The following is an 18,928-nucleotide window of genomic DNA, read 5'->3' on the forward strand; positions in this document are numbered from 1 at the left end:
ATAGATGTGAAGCAGTCATTTTGCTAGGTCCTTTGTCTCTTCACACAGCCGTAGCTTCTTGGAACTGTCATCAGTGCAATACACTGTCAATTGTGAACGTGCTTGGCAGTGCCAATGGCTGCCAGCCACTTGGCTCGGGTGACAGCTGAACTGAAGGTCTGAAAGGATTGGGAGATAATATTTTCCCCCTTGGCTGTGGGTAGCTCTCTCTCATGTGCAGGGGAAAAGAAGGCTCTCTGTGGCTTAACTGCCTTAAACCTCTACTATAAAATGAAAGGACAAAAAACTTTCTCTGTCTCTCTCTTCCCCCTCCCCTTGAACAAAGGTGTATGAGTTTTCTTCTCAACAATAGTAGTCACAGAGTAGAAGAACTGCATGTCAAGTAGCTGAATTCTGGTGACCTGATAACTGAGAGAATGAGTGGGGGGTTCCTGATTTCTTCTATTGGCCCATGTTAGATTATGAAGTTCTGCATGAATTCTTCCACAGGGTTAACTGCAAAGAGCAGTTGTGTGTTGGAGGGAGGGAAGAAAAGTGTCCAGGATCTGTTATAACTTAGCAACAGAGCCCATTGTTTACATTCAGTAAATCCCAGATTTGAATCATTAGCACCTCCAGTTTAAAAAAGGATATCTATTCACAAGTGAGGAAAATACCTCTGCTCATGACCTTGGAAAGCTGCTGCCAGTTGGAAAATTTCCCTAGCCAGTGTATGCAGTTGTTGTGTGTCTTTAAGGTGTTTCCAACTTACCCTTTCAGCAACAGCAAACCTACAGTATCACCCATTTTCTTGGCAAGTTTTGTTAGAGGGGGTTTGCCTGTGAGAGAGTGTAACTTACCCAAGGTCACCCAGTGGGTTTCCATGACAAAGCGAGGGTTTGAACCTTGGTTTCCAGAGTCATAGTCCAATGCTCAAACCACTACACCATGCAGGATCCATCATATATGCAGTGGGCCTGTGCCTTATGCAGGGGATCTGTTCTGCCCCCCCCCCCCCCACGTAAGGCGAATTCCGCCTATGCTGGAGCCCCATTCATTTGAATGGGGCTGCGGCGTGGCGACGCAGTGGCGCGTGGGGCGCCACAGGCACGCACCCCATTCATTTGAATGGGACGTGATGCCCCTTGTGCCACGCACACTCCCCACGGCTTGAGCGCATATGCTCAAGTCCGCGTTAGGTACGCCCACCTATAACGCGGGCGCACTGTATTCATATATACCCCTAACTTGGAACAGGAAAAGCCACTGTTTTATGTAAATATAAATATTTCAAAAGGAATATAAATAATTGCTTTTTATGATAATCTGAAAGCAGCCCAGTTGTTTCATTCATGTTAGCTGACACCCCTCAGTGAAGATGAAGAAGATAGTGACAGAGTTTGGCCAGACATCCAGAAAGACTTACTCTCAACATCCCCCAATTTTAGCTACCAGTAAATTTTTATGGAAAGATGTCTTTCAGGATCCCTGAATACACCTTTTATCTATAATTATCAGGGCCTTATCTGGGTAATTGCCTGTATTTATTGTTGTTTTCATTTGCTGTTTGTTGTCATGTTTTGTTTTAGAATGTATTAATATTTTTTTAAAAAAAAAATCCAGAAAAAGGGCAGTCTAAGCAATCTGGAGGAGTCAGAAACAAACTACGGGATGCATTTTGTCTATCCCTGCCTGTTTCCTTCTTGCCCATGAACTAAATCAGAAGGAGCCAAACAAAAGAAAAAAAGCACTACATGGTAAAGTTTTACAAGGCAGGATGAAAAAGAACATGCTGGTCTGAGGTACTTGCATGGGTGCTGTTGAAGGAAAGGGGTACAGAGGTTACATAGGCAAGAGAAAGAAAAGGGATCGCTGGTGGTGCAGTAGTACTGCAGCCACAAAGTTGTGAGTTCAACCCCAGGGCTTCAATGTTGACTCAACTTTCCATCCTTTCATAGGTTGGTAAAATGAGTACCCAGCTTGTTGGGGGCAATTGGCTTACACGTTATAAACTGCTTAGAGAGTGCTTAGTTCAGTATAAATCTACGTATGATTAGTAAAGTTTATATGTACATCCCTTAAATGCAGAAATGTACAGGTTTGGCCTTTGACACATGGCTGATAGGGGCACATAACTGAACCTCCAGAGACCCTGCCAGTCAATGCAACTGATTACTAGTCAGTGCAGTGTAGACAGTTCTGTGCTAGATGAACCTATTGTTTGCCATGGAGTAGCTTCATTTGTCTTTTGTGACTCTTCTAGTTGGAAGGAGAAAGGAGTTTAGCTGCCACTGTGTGCAGCAAGAGAGTTAATTCAACAGAATATAAGAAGAAGCAATCCTCTATTTTTGTTCCAGTAAAATGAAGGATTTTTTAAAAAGTGCTGGTGCTAATTTATGTTGTGCCATGAGCTGTCGTTAAAGACAAATGTGTAAAAAGGTGGAACCAGCTCTTGGCCTGGAGTAAAATGGAGGAGCCACTTGTCATATGTGAAGATAATGTGTGAAAGAGAACTTGAGGTGCAGGGAAAGGTGATGTCTGCAGTTAAGGGGGAAAGAGCACCCAGTTCATGGGTGTGAGGAAGATCTGAAATAGAACAGATACTTAATTATCTGGGGTTATAAATCCAACTTTAACACGTTTGTCCCCTTTTAATTGCACAGCAGATTCTTCATGGAGCAATGACAGTTTGGCTCCTAAAGAAAGGGAGAGATAATTTTTCAGTCCCTTCTCTGCAAATGCCAATGAGGCAAGTGACAGAAGGAGAACTAATTTAGATCAAACAAAAGTACCAATAAAAGTGTATAAATTTGTCATTGTCTAAGATGGGTAGCAAGATGTCGTGGTGGAAAAATATGCCTTAAAAATTAAGTGTGGAGATTTTTTTTTCCTTGTGGAAGGCTTAGCTCAGCAGCTGCTGTAATTCAAGCCTAGATAGAGGCTTGGAGCAGCATCTTGTATGGAGTAGTGCTTAAATTGGTGGATGGGAGCACAGGCACAGGCTTCACTTCACAAACAGCAGGTCGAAGTGTGGAAGGACTGATGCAATAAAGAAGCAAGGAATGAGCAAGGAGACCAGTGAGCTCAGTCCCAGATGAGGAATGCATATTGGGTCAGTGGGAGGTTGATGAGTAGTTGCTCCCTGTTGGGACTGGGAATCCAGAGTTCTCAGAGCAAGAGGCCAGGATAATTATTGAAGAGGATGAGGAATGAAAGGGGGTGGCAATATTCTACAGTTCTTGGCTCTGCCATGTACTGTGCAAGGAACAGTTATATTTTTGAAGCACATTTTCCGAAGTTAGAAAGTGGACCATCTACTCCTTCACAGAATTCCTTAAAGAAGGTTATGTATTCTTGTTTCCTCATAACTTTCACTCTCCCGTCAGGTACTACCAGAAGTAAAGGGCACTAATAACACTTATTAAACTGAATTTCAAGTGAATCGTATTTTGGGCTGAGCAAACAGTCAAGATTAGGGGTAGGACTGAGGGGGCCTGTGGCCCTCTAGATGTTGTTGAACTCCTATTCCTATGAGTTTTAGCCACTGAAGCCAATTATAGGGTATGGTGGGAGCGGTAAGGTTCTCTACCCTGATCTGTGTTTTCCTGAAGATGAAAGAGCCCTTTTTGTTTTAAGATGCATACAGAGTAGTAAATAAACATAATACAAGTCAGTCCAAAAAGCTTTGCACTTGGGAATGACTGTGGGACAAGGGACTATGATGAGAGGTAGAAACATGATACCAAACTGCTGCATGCATTTCATGCTAAACAAGTCCATGCTTTTCTGCTATTGTTGTATAATCTTATGCGCCAAGAAGGATGCATCTGCAAAATCATGAGAGAATAAATCATGAGAGAATGAGGAGGGCCTATTGCCTGGTGTAAAAGCACACATTTCTCAAGCAACACGTTTTATCTGTGGCAGGTGGGAAGTGATGTGAAAATCCTCTGTCAACCTGGAGAGCTGCTGCCAGAGCAGATGATAATTGGGCTCAGCCAACATCTGATCTTGTGTAAAACAGCTTCCTATCTTAGGCAGATTAATCTGATCAAGCATTTTTGATTGGAAAGGGTACAGTCATGCAGCTAAGACCTGTGCTTGCTGAGTGCCTGTGGTTGCCAGGAATGTGCAGGGATAGCATAGACATTTACTATTGCAATCCATCTGATTCATGTGCTAGGCAGTAGGCAAATGCTACAGTCTGGTGTGCAGCTTTTCTCAATGCAGAAGCATATATGCAGACTTCTGCTATGCTCATAACTGTGAATCAGGGCCAGTGGGTTCAGAATGGAATAGTGGTTGCAGTCCCCCCCTCAATATGTCCTCCTCTCAGATATGCAAGAATGACATTTTTCTGTGCAGCCTGGGGTATCTTTCATAAAGTGGAAATCAAGAAAATATTGCTTCATCCACTTTATGCATAAAGTGGAAATGCACAAAATATTTAATAATTATGGAGGGAGGGGGAGAGAATGGCTTTCATGAATAAAATGCAACGAGGATAATGATACTGTTATGGCAACCAAAGAAAATCTGAAGACAGTGAACTGAAATCGCCGCATCGCCATGTTCCTCCTCTGTTGGTTTTGCAGCTGCTGCCTTATTGTATGTCCGGAGCTCTTAGTGCTAAAGTGAATTTGAAACTAAATGCTCTTATTACAGATTTTTTTAAAAAAAACACCCAAAGTTCTCCTAACCTCTCCTGAGACCAAAAAATAATGGCAATTTGAAGCACCAAAGAGATGTCAATTAAAGCAAGGTGGGGGTGGGAGTAATGTTTTGCATGGGGAGAGGGAAATGCGAGGAAAGTGAGCAGCAGGCGGACTTGTGCATCCTGTTGCTAGGAAACCACATCAGCATTAAATACAGTGTGCTAATTGGCTAGCTTGTCAGTGGCTGGGTACCAGTCTGGTCCTGCTACACAGCTGTTTCTGGTGTTTGGTTGCTAGGCAACTGCATCCTCTCTCCCCCTTCTTCTGGCACCTAATTGTCTACTTTTGCTGCTGGTGATGCTGCTGGGTACCAGTCTGGGCCTGCCGCTCTGCTGTTCTCCCGAGGGGTCCGAGATGGGCGCCGGGAGCTGGGGGGGCAAGCAATATGGCAGCAATTAATGGAGCAGAAGTGTGCATGCTACAAAAGGCTTGGCACCTGTGTCCCCTGATTTTCCCACCCCCACAGAAATCCTTCTGTTCCGAACACACATCAGGTGCCTCGCGCTTCTTTCCCTGCTAAGCCTGTAAGAATAGGTTTTTAAAAGGAACTGCAAGTGAGGAAGCTTTGTCCCTTTTAAGCAGGGACTTGTGGGGGACAGTGGAGAGATAATGTATGCTTTCTCAGTGGGCTTTCTGTCAGTAGGCTTGATGAAATGCGTTCCTACATGCAGGCAGGGGGGCGGGGGAGAAGGTTGGACTGTGTTGCTTTTAAACCTTTGAGACTCTTGGCTAACCTTAGATGGAGAGTCAGTTTTCTTTATTTTTACATTCCCTTTGATGCTTCAAATTATATTCAAGACTATACAAAAGCTGTCATGGGTGCATAGATGAAAAAAAAACAACATCCCACAATTCAGGTTTCTTTTCACAGTTTATCCAAGGTAACTGAAGCAGCTCCCCCCGCCTCCCCGGCTTATAAAAGCTTTCTTTTAGGCCAAATCAGGGGAACCCTGACCAGTAGGTGCCAGATGTACCCCCACAAGGGGATAGCCCCACTGGGACATGGATGCAGATTATGCCACGACTGCACTGTTGGGCACTGATGTGGGAGAACACGCCATCATCACAGATCGAATGCCATAGATTAGAAATAGTATGTTGCCTTATGCTGCCTTATGCAGTGCTTTTCAGCCGAGTTGGTTCATGTATTCAACTATGTGCTATCATATATTAAGAAATCAAGTAATGTGTGAACCAATGCAAAGTGTCACCTCTTCATCTCAGCTGCAGCCCTCTTGAGGATTTATTTTTATATACTGCTTTTGTACTTGTATGGACCCCAAGAAGGTTACTATCATGATTTATCATTCTCTTTATTCTAGCTGCTTCTGAAGATGTGCCTTACTAGTACAGTGATAAGAAGTAAAAATAACTCTTCTTCCAATATATTATAATTCCATCCACCTTAATACTGTCCAGTTAGAGTTTCAGGTAGGTTATTAAACTTGGTATATTGGCATCGCGCGTGCCTGCATTGGGTAAGTTTTGTGGCTTGAATGCCATTGATCTGCTTGTCAAATTTTGCAGCTAGAGACCGTGTAATCCTTTTCTTCTAGCCATTTTGAGTGTTGAGATACAAATTACTGCAGGGATAGATATGCTGAGGAAAAGCATAGCCACAATGACCTTGTCTTGTCTTTCATCTCACATGGTTCCTGACTTTTTCTCCTCTTCATTTTTCAGCCCATTGTGTTTATGTGAGTAGACCAGTTTATAATAAAAAAATAAAATAAAATAATAAAAATTTCACAACTTCAAGCTGCAGTTATATTTTTACCTCCAAAAGTCATGTTAGTATCCCCCCATCTTGTGACCCACCGCTCTCATTTTCTTTCCCTTTCTTCTTCATACTCCGTCTGAAAACAGCAAAACCTGATTTCTATAAATCTTATTTTTACATAATGCATTTAGAATTAAGCAGAATTCCCTGAGTATTTTGTATCAGGATGTTAGAGGAGATGTATCACAAATCATTGACTCCCAGTACCTTTAAAACATGTATTCATTTCCATTTCCAGCCTCTGTAATAGTCTCCATGTTGTAATTTTAAAATAAATCACCATATACTGAGACTTTAAAAAATGCAGCTTTGGGGTGAATTGGGTTTGGAAATTTATGGCAAAAATGGTACTTAAAAGGTTTAAAACTAGATAGAAGCATTTGCCATCAGTATTAGTACACGTTTGGCAACAGAGCAACACAAATGTTAAAGATATGGCCATATATTAAGGTGCATCAGTTAAAAGATCTCAGAACTACATACTAAGTTTGAGTATTTTTAATTTGAATAGTTTCCATTTTGTTAAATTCTGGATGGGAAGGTACAAAAATCCCAATAATCTGGATTTTGAATATACAGGACTGCCTATTAAGGATTCAGATAATTAGTCCATCAAATCCAACATTTGACCGGAGATGGCTCTCCAAGGCCTCAATTACAGATCTTTCCCAGTAGTCCTGAAATTAACTGGAAATGCCAGAAACTGCCGTATTTATATAAAACATGGGGTCCTGCATTATCCATTATCATTCTGAACTTGCCAACAGATTGCATATGAAAGTCCCCAAAGAACCATGCACTTTGAAAATGTTTGCCCTCGCTCATCCTGTTGTTCTCATGCCAAGGTGAACAGAGTCAGAGCTGAACATATACCTATTAAATGGGAATAATGGGGAAACTACCTCACAAGTGTTTTTTGGATAGCAAGAAAACCACTTAAACCATTATAAATGCTGCCTATGTTTTAAATAGTAGAATGGAAATAATGGGGAACTTACTTCACCAGGCTTTTTTTGGATAGCAAGAAAAACACTTATTCCATTATAAATGCTGTATTAGTTCAAAATAGCTGTTTGTGGTTCTTCCCTCCTGCTAGCGCCCTAATTTTAACTAGTACTATCTCAATTGTGAACACTAATTTAAGTCCTTTATGAAAGCAGTTGTTACTCTTGGAAAATGTGGCCTTCCATATTTCTGGCTCAGATAGAGAGTCATTCTATGACTATATAATACAAATAATTCATGGAAGCAGCCTCTGATCTGTTGCTTGCTTGTTAAATGGTTGCGGCTTCTGTTTGTCTGTATAAAAGGGTACACATTACATGATGTTTATCTCCTATTGCCTGTATTTTATAGTGACAGAGAAAGATTTAGTACCATTGACAAAGGGATTGCAATCTATGATAAAACTCTGATAAAAGTAGCATATTGAACATGGACTTGACTCAGTCCTAGTCCTAGCTAAAGTAGTCCCACTGAGGCGACTGGTACCTCATAGACACCACTTATATCACTCCCACTGATTTCAGTGAGTCTGTTCTAATTAGATCTAACAGTGGATTTGGCCCCATTTGTTGTAGGAAAGACTCCTCATTCAAAGAAAATAAATTTAGATTTTCTCTTGTCCTCCTTTCTTGAGGTCACTTGCACCCATTATAGAATGAGATCGCCAAGTGATTGTTGCTTTGGCATTATTAGTGTAGTTGTTGTTTCTATAATGATTCTCATTTAAACAAATCCCAAAAATGATTTACAACTGTATCAGGGAAAGTAAACCAAAACAGAACAAATTATCTTATCTCCCCTCTCTCCTTCCAAGATGATTTTGGCTATCTTTCTCTGCCTTTTACTGTGATGTTTAGAACAACAGTCATGGGGAAGAGGGGAACAGCCTAATCTTTACTGGGGTCTGTGGGTCAAGGATTCATTTAGTCTTGGCTTTTAAAGGTCATTCTTTCCTTTTTCTCTGTATTTTTGCTGTGCACTGCCTACTGTAAGCAAGGGTACAGTGCCTGGAAACACAAAGAGACACTGTCTGACATTTGGCAGCAAGCAGCTTGTGTTACAAAAGAAAAGAATGTGAAAGGAAGGCCAGTCTCTGTGCTTTGCAGAGCCATTCCAGAATGCCCCTAGAGCTCAGCTATCATAGACATTAAAGGTAGAGCTGAGGCTATGATAAGAATACACTCTAGGTAGGCTTTAACAGCATCTGCGCTCTGGTTTCATGTGATATTTCCTACTGCCAAATGTATCACTGGGCAGGTATTATTTAGTACAGTGAGCCCTTGGTATCCACTGGGGTTTGGTTCCAGGCCCCCCTGTGGATACCAAAATCAGTGGATGCTTAAGTCCCATTAAATACAACTGTGTAGTACAGTGGTGTCCCTTATATAAAATGGCAAAATCAAGGTTTCCTATTTGGAATTTATACTTTATAAAAATATATTTTCAAATCACAGATGCTTGAATCTATGATAAAGATGTGGATATTGAAGGTTAACTGTATGGTGAAGTACATCCAATTAGGCCCTTAATAGATTTGTTTGTTAGGATGGATTTTGACTATTGAATTAGACATTAAGGGAACTGGTTGCTTCTGTGACAATAAAAGTGGCCATCTTAACCCATTCTTCCCTATAGTTTTGGAAATATTATTTTAAGAAGCATGCTAGTTTTGCACACTTTATGCAGGAGACATTATTTCCATAGAAAAACGGGTGATAAACTGGTATTTCCTGCAACAAAACCTGTACAGTATAAAATATATAGGTGCATTTTTATATACCTGCCCAAGTACATTTTCACCCAGATGTATGGAGATGCTCTAAATTAGACAGTAGACATCTCACACTTTATATCATAAGTTCAATAAAATTAGTTTAAAGATTTTAAGTGCTTTATCCCTCATGTTTGTGGTCCCACAAGTTCAGCCTCAGGGAATAGGGTTGCAGTCTGGGCCAGGCATCCCTCACTATACAGGCCCTCAAAAAGGGCACACACACTCCATGCCTTTTATGACTAGGCCCTGAGTGTTACCATTTGATACAGCTTCCATCCATTAGTAAACATTAGAATGTAGAGCAAAAAAGAAACCTTTCAGTACTTTTTTCCATATTACAAACCCATGCCCTTTTCCACTTTGGGCCCCGTCACAATACATGATTATACCATTATGATTCCACTTTAACTGCCATGGCTGCACCCTAAGGGATCCTTGGGTTTGATAGCATGATCAGAGGCACCAGAAGAGGATTCTCTGGCTGAGGATTTTAGTGGCCCTTCTTCACAGCTGCCAGTCCTGGATTACCCCAGGCAGTTGCCTTGGCAGTTAAAGTGGAATCACAGAGGTAAAATTATATAGTGTGGAAGGGATCCTGATTAACTAGTCTTTTGTTTTGGCCTTGTTGTGTCCTCCCAATTAAACTTGTTAGCTCCTGAGAGCTGCAGGGTAGCCCTTTCCTGCCGCTTCTGCTTGTGCATGTCTGCTCTTCCTCCTCTTCAATTAAGTGCAGAACATTGCTTTCTGTCCATCCTTAGCCCAAAGAAATGTGTCTATTTCATTTCATTGACAGAATTCACTAGAATACACTTTGTAATACTGAGAGTCATGCAGGGATCTAACCACTGAATGAAGTATGAAACTGAGCCTGATGATGGTTTCAGTCCTTCCAGCAGTCGGCTTTGAACACAGGAAGGTACAAGCTTCTTAGACCTCAAGCGTGGTTTGCAAAACACCCTTTTTCTTAAGAAGGCTATCTTGTTTCTTTACCTCACTACACCAAGACTTGCTGAACAGTACAGTCAATGTAAGGACATAACCTGCATTGTTCTTGTTTGTGGCTTCTAGACACTTTCTCCAGTGCCTCTGTCCTTGGTGGCTCCAACTATCTGCCTTGCTTCCAGTTCAGTGTTTCCATTCCTATCTAGGCCCATGTGTGAAACCAAAATTAAAGCAGAAGTTAATGTGAGAACAATTGATGCTTGAACAACAACAAGCAAGTGATAATTAATTACTGAAATGCATAATTTAGATTTTCTCTTTGATATGAGGTACCTGCCGATTTAGGATTCTTTCTGTCAGTTAATAAAATACATAATCGAGGCATTTGCCAATAAGCAGTTAGAGCTAAGAGTTGTCATACTGGTAGAACCATTTTAACCGTTCCCATTGGAAATTCTTCCAGCTAGAAGAATGTGAAGCCTAACTTAAAATGAGTGGTGTTTTAGTCCTCAATACCTTACTTTCTTTTAAGATGCATTTTGAAATGCAATCAATTTTACTGTGTAGAAGAAAGGACATTCTGCTTATGCACAAAATTACTCTTGTGTTGAACTAATATGCACCTTTGAGACTAAAGGGCAAAACAGATGGCCCCAAAGGAGCGGCTTGCTGTCACCGCCTCTTAGAACACCTGATTAGGGCTGCAGCAACCACACGCTGTGGCCCCAATCTAGTGTTTTTCCAACCCCAAAAGAAGTGGCAATATGGAGCTGGGAAAAGGGTGTTGTTGCTGCTGCAGTGGCACTTTCTAGCGCTCCTTTTTGGCATGCTTCATCTGAACGCCGTGCCAAAGGAGCGCTGTAATACCACCTGCCATGTGGTTGGTTAGTTGGCATGATGGTGGCTTGGGGATGGAGTCAGGGTGTGCATTGGGCAGCTGCCACGCCCTTATTCCACCATGTTACCAGCCCTTTTGACCAGTCTGCTTAGCCCCTAACTAAAGAAAAAAAACTCTGGTTGCCATTTTCAGAGACCAGATGTGTGTGTGTGTACCCTGTTTCCCCGAAAATAAGACATACCAATAAAATAAGCCGTAACGGGATTCCTAAGGATTTGCGCAATATAAGCTATACTCCGAAAATAAGACATAGTGATAGGCCCTGCGCGGAACGGAAGTGGCAGGAAGGGAGGGGAAAGATTGGGGCCAATGGTTCTAAAGGAAATGGAGTCACAAGAAATTCAGAATGGAATTCTGGGTTTGGAGAGTTATGACGATGTTCCAGAAGAAGACGACTTAACCGTATTTGAATAAATGTAGATTGTTGTACCATACTTAATAAAAATAAGACATCCCCTGAAAATAAGCCATAGTGTGTCTTCTTGAGGAAAAATAAATCTAAGACCATGTCTTATTTTTGGGGAAACACGGCATATATATGCAGGAATGCTATCGGTGAGTTCAGTCAATCATGTTTTAATGCATTTAGGTTTTTGGGGGAAAAAAAATCAAGGTCCTATTGTCAAGCTATTGGTGCCTTTTAAGTTTAATTTCACAAGTTCTTGCTTAGTTTTCTACCTTCCCTTTTTTCAAATTGCTTTATCCTTGATATCTTTCAGCATTCATCTCTTGACTGACGGGCTGATAGATCAATTGATGTTTGGCTTTACTGCACCTGCTGCAGTTTTATATAAGGTTTCCATGTTGCATTGCTTTGTTTGGTTTCTTAAATCAGCCCTCACAACTCACCCCCATGTCTGTTTCCTTCTGAGCCCCCCTCAGAGCTCAGGATAAAAGGTTTTGGTTGCTGAACTATAGGAGATATCTCTGCCCATTCTCCTCTTCTGTTTGTGCCAGATTTCCACTTTATCTTTCAAGCAGCAGGGCCGAGTTTGCAATCAATAATGTTTAGTAAGTGACTAACCACACAGAAGCTTTTTCTGCCCTCCTCAGGCCTAGATGAGAGATGCCTATGTTAGCTTCATTATAATTAGGGGGTTTAAAACAGAGATAAATTTCATCCCATTTCTTCTTTTCACTTGTGTATGTTTAATGACTCCTGAGTACATGCTGTCATCCCAGATTTGGCCTGTAAAGCAACTGGAGCTCCCATTTCCCCCTTGCTCTTATTAAAATAATATGAACAACAACAACACAGGAATCTACATTTAGAATTCAAGACAAACTGCCACCAAATGTTTGTTCCTATGTCTGTTTGAAGGCAATGCTGAGTGATATTTAAATGGTGCCACTGAGGAGATTTCTAGTATTGTTTTTGAGGCGGCTTTTGCCCTCCCTGATTCTGGCAATTCTTAACAGAGAACCTGACAATACAGACCGTGTATTTCATTTTCTGAGCACGCACATTCTCTACTGAGTCCTTCTGCAGTGTTCACTCACTTTTGATTTGCTGAGAAGCATGTTAAATGGTGTAGAATTTTTCATGTTTCATTTCAATATGGAGGTTCCTTCTCATGTTAAAATATATAGGAAAAGGAGTCATATCCATCTAGAACTACATATTGTCTGAATGACAAAGCAGCTGGATTGGAAAAAAGACGTGAGAAATTGACATTGTTGTTTCACTTTGGGCACAGATTTGTGGGAAATGGATACCTTTCCTATTCATGATTCACCTTTCTGATGCTCTCTTCTATTCATGGCTCATCTGTCCTCCGTGCTGGTTTGGATTGTCAGTGTCTTTCGAACAAAAGTGTGTTCAAATGTCTTAGCTGAAATAATGATTTCCAAGCTCTGGCAAGAGAAGGGAGGAAATGAAATTGTTTCTCTTAACTTATGTCCCTATTTTCATCTGACGGAAAAAGCATTATTGCCTGCCATGATACTATTTGCTTTACTTGCAAAACCGAAGACCTTAGAAATTTTTTATTTTGTTAACTGTGGTTAAATATATATATTCTCCTAAAAATGTGTGAATGAGTTTATACATGCATAGCTTTTGAAGCAAGAATGAATGCACTAGATTAAGGTAACTTTGATGTGTAAATGGACTATCTAGGTGGTGATTATAACAGTGATTGTCACTGAACAAAACAAGATTTATTTTTAATGCCCATTATTGTGTTAAGCTCCCAAAACAGAAGACATATTGTAGCTCTTTTCCTAAGTTCATCTGGTGAACCACAGTTGCTCATGGGTAACTAAGGCTGGGGAGCTGTCTATGATCAAGAACAAGGCATCCACAAAGCACCTGTGTAGATAGGACAGTTTTTTTCAGGATAGACTGAAGAGTGTTCTAGAAAGGACTTAAGTGGAAGTTGTGATGGTGAATGTGTTTTTTTAATGCAGTTTCCCATTACACAGGCTTGTTGTCCCTGCCTCAAAGACAAAATCAAATGCAATTCTATCATAACACTTGTTTGATATATTATAAGTAGTTTGTTCTAGGAGTAGGCAAAGTATGCCCCACAGTCCATATGTGGCTCCAGGGCTATTTTTCTGGTCCTTGGGCCATGGCATACTATAAAATGCACTGCTAGTGAAACTGACGAACACAGTAAGATACCTTAATTTAAATAGGAAGTGTTTTATTTGCAGGGAAACCTTGCTTTCACAACAAATAGCAACTGATTAACAGAACCAATTACCTTAATGCAAATAGGAAGCCTTTTTTTCTTTTTTCTTTTTTTTTCTTTTTCTTTTTTTGCAGTGGAAACTTTGATTTTTGGGAGCATTTCAGGGGACAGCAGCCAAATGCTGGTGGTGCTGTTGGTCCAGCTGCTTCCCAAATTCATTAACGTTTTAAATTATTTTGTAATTAGTTAAAACAACTCTAAATGGATAGAATTAATTTATTATAAACTGCTTTTAATGCTCAAAGCATTATAGTTAATACAATATTGTGTCATACATTAAAAATAAATTAATATTTTCAAAGAGCAGTTAATTAATTCTTAGTAGAATGAGGGCAACTTCATTTCTTAATGATACTTCTTATTATAATAAATATATTTTGTATATTTATAATGTATGTATATTTACAGTATTTGCTTTTGTTAATTCTACCTGATTTATGTATATTTTATCTGTTTTATCTATTCCACCCTTCCAAAATTTCTAATGAGTTCCAGTCACTTCTAATAAGGCCATGCCTTTCACCTATATAGCCCTTGAGTAGTTGGCTAACTAGACAGAGTTACTTTTACTACCTATCCAGGTTGTGATAGAAAGGAACCATGTCCCTTTGTTCTCCAAGCAGAATAGTTTTTATTAATCCACATAGTAGCTGTTTCTAGCTGAGAAAATACTGGCAAATTTTTGAAATTGAGTGGTGTTGCCTCTATTTCCAGCACTTTAAATTTACAGTGTTTCTGCAGGAAAGAAAGAAAGAAAGAAAGAAAGAAAGAAAGAAAGAGCATGGGGAAGGAAACTATTGCAGTCTTAGTATTGCTAAAAGGAAGAGATTTATTTTGCCTGCTTAGAAAAGGAGACATAAGAGGGAGGAAGAAGCTGGACTCTTGCCTTTCGGAATGGGGATTATTTTGCCTGCTTAGAAGGGAAAGTGAGGGGAATAAAGAAACTACTATAGTTTTGATGTGGCTTGAAGGGGTTTTCTCTGTTTGCTGGGGAGGGGGGAGTAAATCAACTGGCGTGTCATCATCTGAATGGGAGGGTTTTCTCTAGCATTGTAAAGATAAGCTGTGATTTTTTTAAATGCTTTAAACTGCTTTAAAATGAGTGGTGGGTTGAATAAATTTCTTAACTTTATGATTCCATCAGAATGCATCCCCCAGTCTCCCGTGATTCTCTATATAACCAGCTCCCCTCATTTCTGTCACACTCAATTTACATCAGGAGTCTAGAAATGCATGGAAACTCACCTGTATAAGAGGATATGACATTTTAACGGGTGGTATTGTGACACACAGCCTGCGGTATTGTTAAGTTCAGTAAGCAAGCAATTAGAACCTTTAACAAAAAACAGAATGCTATCACACAGAAACAAGAGGGTAAGAGATGAAATTCACCTTAAACACATGTGCTACAGGATTAAAAATGAAAAGCTGAACCAGTAATAGAAAATATATTGTAAAATGTTGCAAACTAGCCATAGTATTTGAAGCCATTTGCACTGAATGCATTGCGGTAGAATGCGTTTTCTTTGGCAGTTATGTTAGTTTTCCCAGGGACCACTGGGAGCCAGCCAATGAGTTGTCCCTCCAAAGGCAACTTGACCACATAGCCCCAAACCTTGAGCTAGGTTTGTTCCCAATAATAATAATAATAATAATAATAATAATAATGTATTTATACCCCGCTCTTCAGCCAAAAGCTATCAGAGCAGCTTACAAATTGTTAATTAGACATTTCCTTGCCCTCAAGTTGGCCAGAATGCACTTACACCTCCTCTTGTATCACAATATTTTATTAGAAAAAAGACACTTAGGTTCAAACAATATGGAGAATCTATAAAGTAATTACTTTACTTACAAGATGCTTTTAAATATTTCACTCTTCCATGAGCACACTATAGTGTACTTGGTTTGAACATGCAAGGATCACAATTAGTCATGCAAGTGGTCAGTGGGTGCACACCTTGCCTCGTATATACAGTATACCAATTGCTGTGTGAAATGAGTATGCAAACCTGAAAACAAAATGCTCTCTATTGAAGCACCCAAATACCCTAAAGGCACCAGATCCTGTGTTATCTTGGAAGCTAAACAAGGTCAGCCCAGTTTAGTACTTGCATGGGAGACGGCCAATGAATACCAGGTGCTATAGTCTATGCTAGAGCAAGGAATTGGGAAACTGCCCCTGAGTATTCCTTGCTTTAAAAAACCCTATGAAGTTCATGGGATTGCTATAGGTAAACAGGCGACTTGAAGGCACATACACACACAAAAAGTGCCTGAGGAGGATTTTTGGGCTGCAGACCCTAAAAGCCTTTCCTTAAGATTCCAGTCCCAGAATTCCACAGGCTGCAGCCATTGCAGTTCAAGTGGAATCAGCACTATAACTGTGTAGTGTGAAAGGGCCTTTGATACGTAACAAAATGTTTATTTTTCACTCTCACACTGCTGAGAAAGGCAGATTTAGGTGAGGCTGGGAGTAGAAGCCTTCTTTCTCAGTTGGGAGACCCAAACCCTTTGGAGTGGCTATAATGTCACAGCAGCCCTAACCATTGACTTGTGAGATGTGAGTGGCAGTCGTGATTGGGCATTTTTGCTCAGCACTAATGTGATTCCTTTCATCTCTTCTGCAGGTGAGAAGCCTTACAAATGTTCATGGGAAGGGTGTGAGTGGCGTTTTGCGCGAAGTGATGAGCTCACACGGCATTACAGAAAACACACAGGGGCCAAGCCCTTTAAGTGCAACCATTGTGACAGGTAAGGATAACTATTTATTCTAATACTTCACCATTTTTTAATGCTAGAGTTGCCCTCAAATAATTTAAAAATATCCCCCCCCTTTTCTTTTTTTTTACTCCTCTATTCGGGAAAAGTATCAGATGGGAGGTTATGTGAAGGCCTTGTGGTGTTTCCTTAAAGCTCTAGGTTACATTTTACAAACATTTCAAAACAAATGCAACTTATTTGGAAAGATGTCTGGTGGGAAAATCAGCTCCTGTACAATCGGCAAACAAGGCCTTCTTTTTGATGTCTCCAGTTGAAAGGATCTAGGAGACCTTTGACAACTCCTGTGCAGAAGTGTGTTCTAGAACTGCCACCAAAAGTGTAGATTCTAGGTTTCTCATTCCTGCTTTGAGTTGTTCCTTACATATTTAAGAGTATTGTAGTTGTTGTGTGCCTTCAATTTGTTTCTGCCGTATGACAAGCCTAAGGCAAACCTATCCTGAGGTTTTCTGGAGCTGAACAGTGTGACGCACCTAAGGTCACCCAGTGTGTTTCCATGGCTGAGCAGGGAATCAAACCTTGGTCTCCAGACTTGTAGTCTAGTGCTCAAACCACTACATCATGCTGGCTCTCTATTTAAGAGTATAACCAACTACATATAATGTGGTCCAGCAAATAAAATGGCTTGATAGCATTCTTGTATGGATGATGCAACAGATTTAATTCATGAAATGGTGAATAGCACAATTCTATAATATCTATTCAGAAATAGGTGATAGCTGCCTTTGCAGCATTTTGTCATAGACTGTAAAACAATGCACTTGCCACTTATTCCTATCAATAAAATCCACAGTCTAAAACATTTAACAAAAATTTGTTTGTGAAATGCCTTGTGTCTGCAAAAACTAAAATATATGACAAAAAGTCCTTCTTTGTTGGGCTTAAAAGCATGTACAGTACTAGCAGCATATTCTTCTCCATATTTACTCCAAACTAAGCCAAGCTGCCTCCAGTGGGCCATACTTGGGAGTATGCCTTACTGGGGATAGTTGGGCTTATTTTGGCAATTATTATTGCTTATTCCAAAGTGTTGTTGTTTTGTTCATGATAATATTTACAAGCAAAAAATATGGATATATAATGCTGCACCTTACTAAAAGCCTTTTCCCCATAAACGGCCAGTTTTTAAAGATATGTTGGGGAGGGGAGCCTTTACTTGCTACTGGAAGGACAATAAAGAAGGAACTAGTCTGGCTTCTCTAGGAGGGGAGTCGAAGAGACTGAGATCAGCCACTGAGAAGGCCTTCTCCCATGTTCCCATTAGATGTTTCTGTGAGAAGAGTGAAATGGAAAAAAGGGCTTTCCATAAAGATCTCACACTCATAGGGGAAAATACAGTCCTTCAGAACTGGGACTCAAACTGCATTGGGATTTATAGGTCAGTATCCACGGATTCTGTGTCCATGAATTCAGCTGTTCATGGCTTGAAAATATATATTTTTTAAATTCCAGAAAACAAACTTTGATTTAGCCATTTTGTATAAGGGAAGTTTTAAGAATCTGGAAGGTGGGTGATTGAGAAATACTGTTCAGAGTATCTTACACTTGACATAAGAATGAGGGGGCAAGGAAAGTTTGTGTGGGACAAGTAAAGGAGAATGAATCTGGCAGTATTTTAAGTAATTTATTTTAGCATGAGATTTCATGGATCTCAGTCCACTTCTTCAGATGCATTCAAATGCATGAAAGAACAGGCTTTCCAGGAATAAAACCTAGTAGCACTGTCACTGCCAATCAGTAAACCACCTAATTGGAGCTATTGGCCATACCCCATCTACAGCTTAGATCCTACTGAGGCAATAAGCAAGTAATATGCTTACATCTGGCAAAGCCCTCTTTTGAAATCCTGTTTATATATATAACTTTATGAACATCCTTTAGAAAATTGCCCATCTTTTTAAAGCAGCCTGAAGACCTCTGCTGTAGTAAGAAATTGCTCATAATACAATCAAAGATCTATTTAGTTCCCGACTGAGCCCATTAGACTGCTACAGCATAGAGAAGAAGATGCACTGGACATAAACAGGGATGCGTCCTTTAATGGGAAAGAAATCTGATCATTTTTCACATCCTCTCTGCCCGAGGCACCCCACGAGTTTGTTCTCCCTCTGTTCTCTGCCAGGGCTGCTGCTTCCCACCCACCCCTCCTGCCTTTTATCTGTGGTCTCGCCTACGCTTTTTGTTTGTTTAGCAAGAAGGATAACATAAACTAATAGGAGTTCTTTGGAGCCTTGCCTCTTTTGTACTGTTTCTTTGTCTACCAAAGGAAGATTTGTCTTCTCTTCTTTGAGGGCAGTGGGAGAGTTGTACCATTGATGTTGGTGGAACTGCACTACTGTAGTTTCAAACAGTCAGGGA

General features: G+C 40.3%; 1 protein-coding gene across 1 annotated transcript in view; it reads left to right on the forward strand.

Moving 5' to 3' along the window:
• The window catches only part of LOC149313554 (Krueppel-like factor 7), an 86,934-nt gene that overhangs the window by 53,259 nt on the left and 14,747 nt on the right, over nucleotides 1–18,928 (forward strand). The window contains exon 3 of the mRNA XM_089519309.1: nucleotides 16,420–16,543. Within this exon, the coding sequence (XP_089375435.1) occupies nucleotides 16,420–16,543 (124 nt within the window). The remainder of the gene's footprint in view (nucleotides 1–16,419; nucleotides 16,544–18,928) is intronic.

Source organism: Sceloporus occidentalis, unplaced genomic scaffold (assembly GCF_023333645.1).
Source record: "Sceloporus occidentalis isolate IW3139 unplaced genomic scaffold, rSceOcc1.0.p SCAF_4, whole genome shotgun sequence".
NCBI lineage: Eukaryota > Metazoa > Chordata > Lepidosauria > Squamata > Phrynosomatidae > Sceloporus > Sceloporus occidentalis.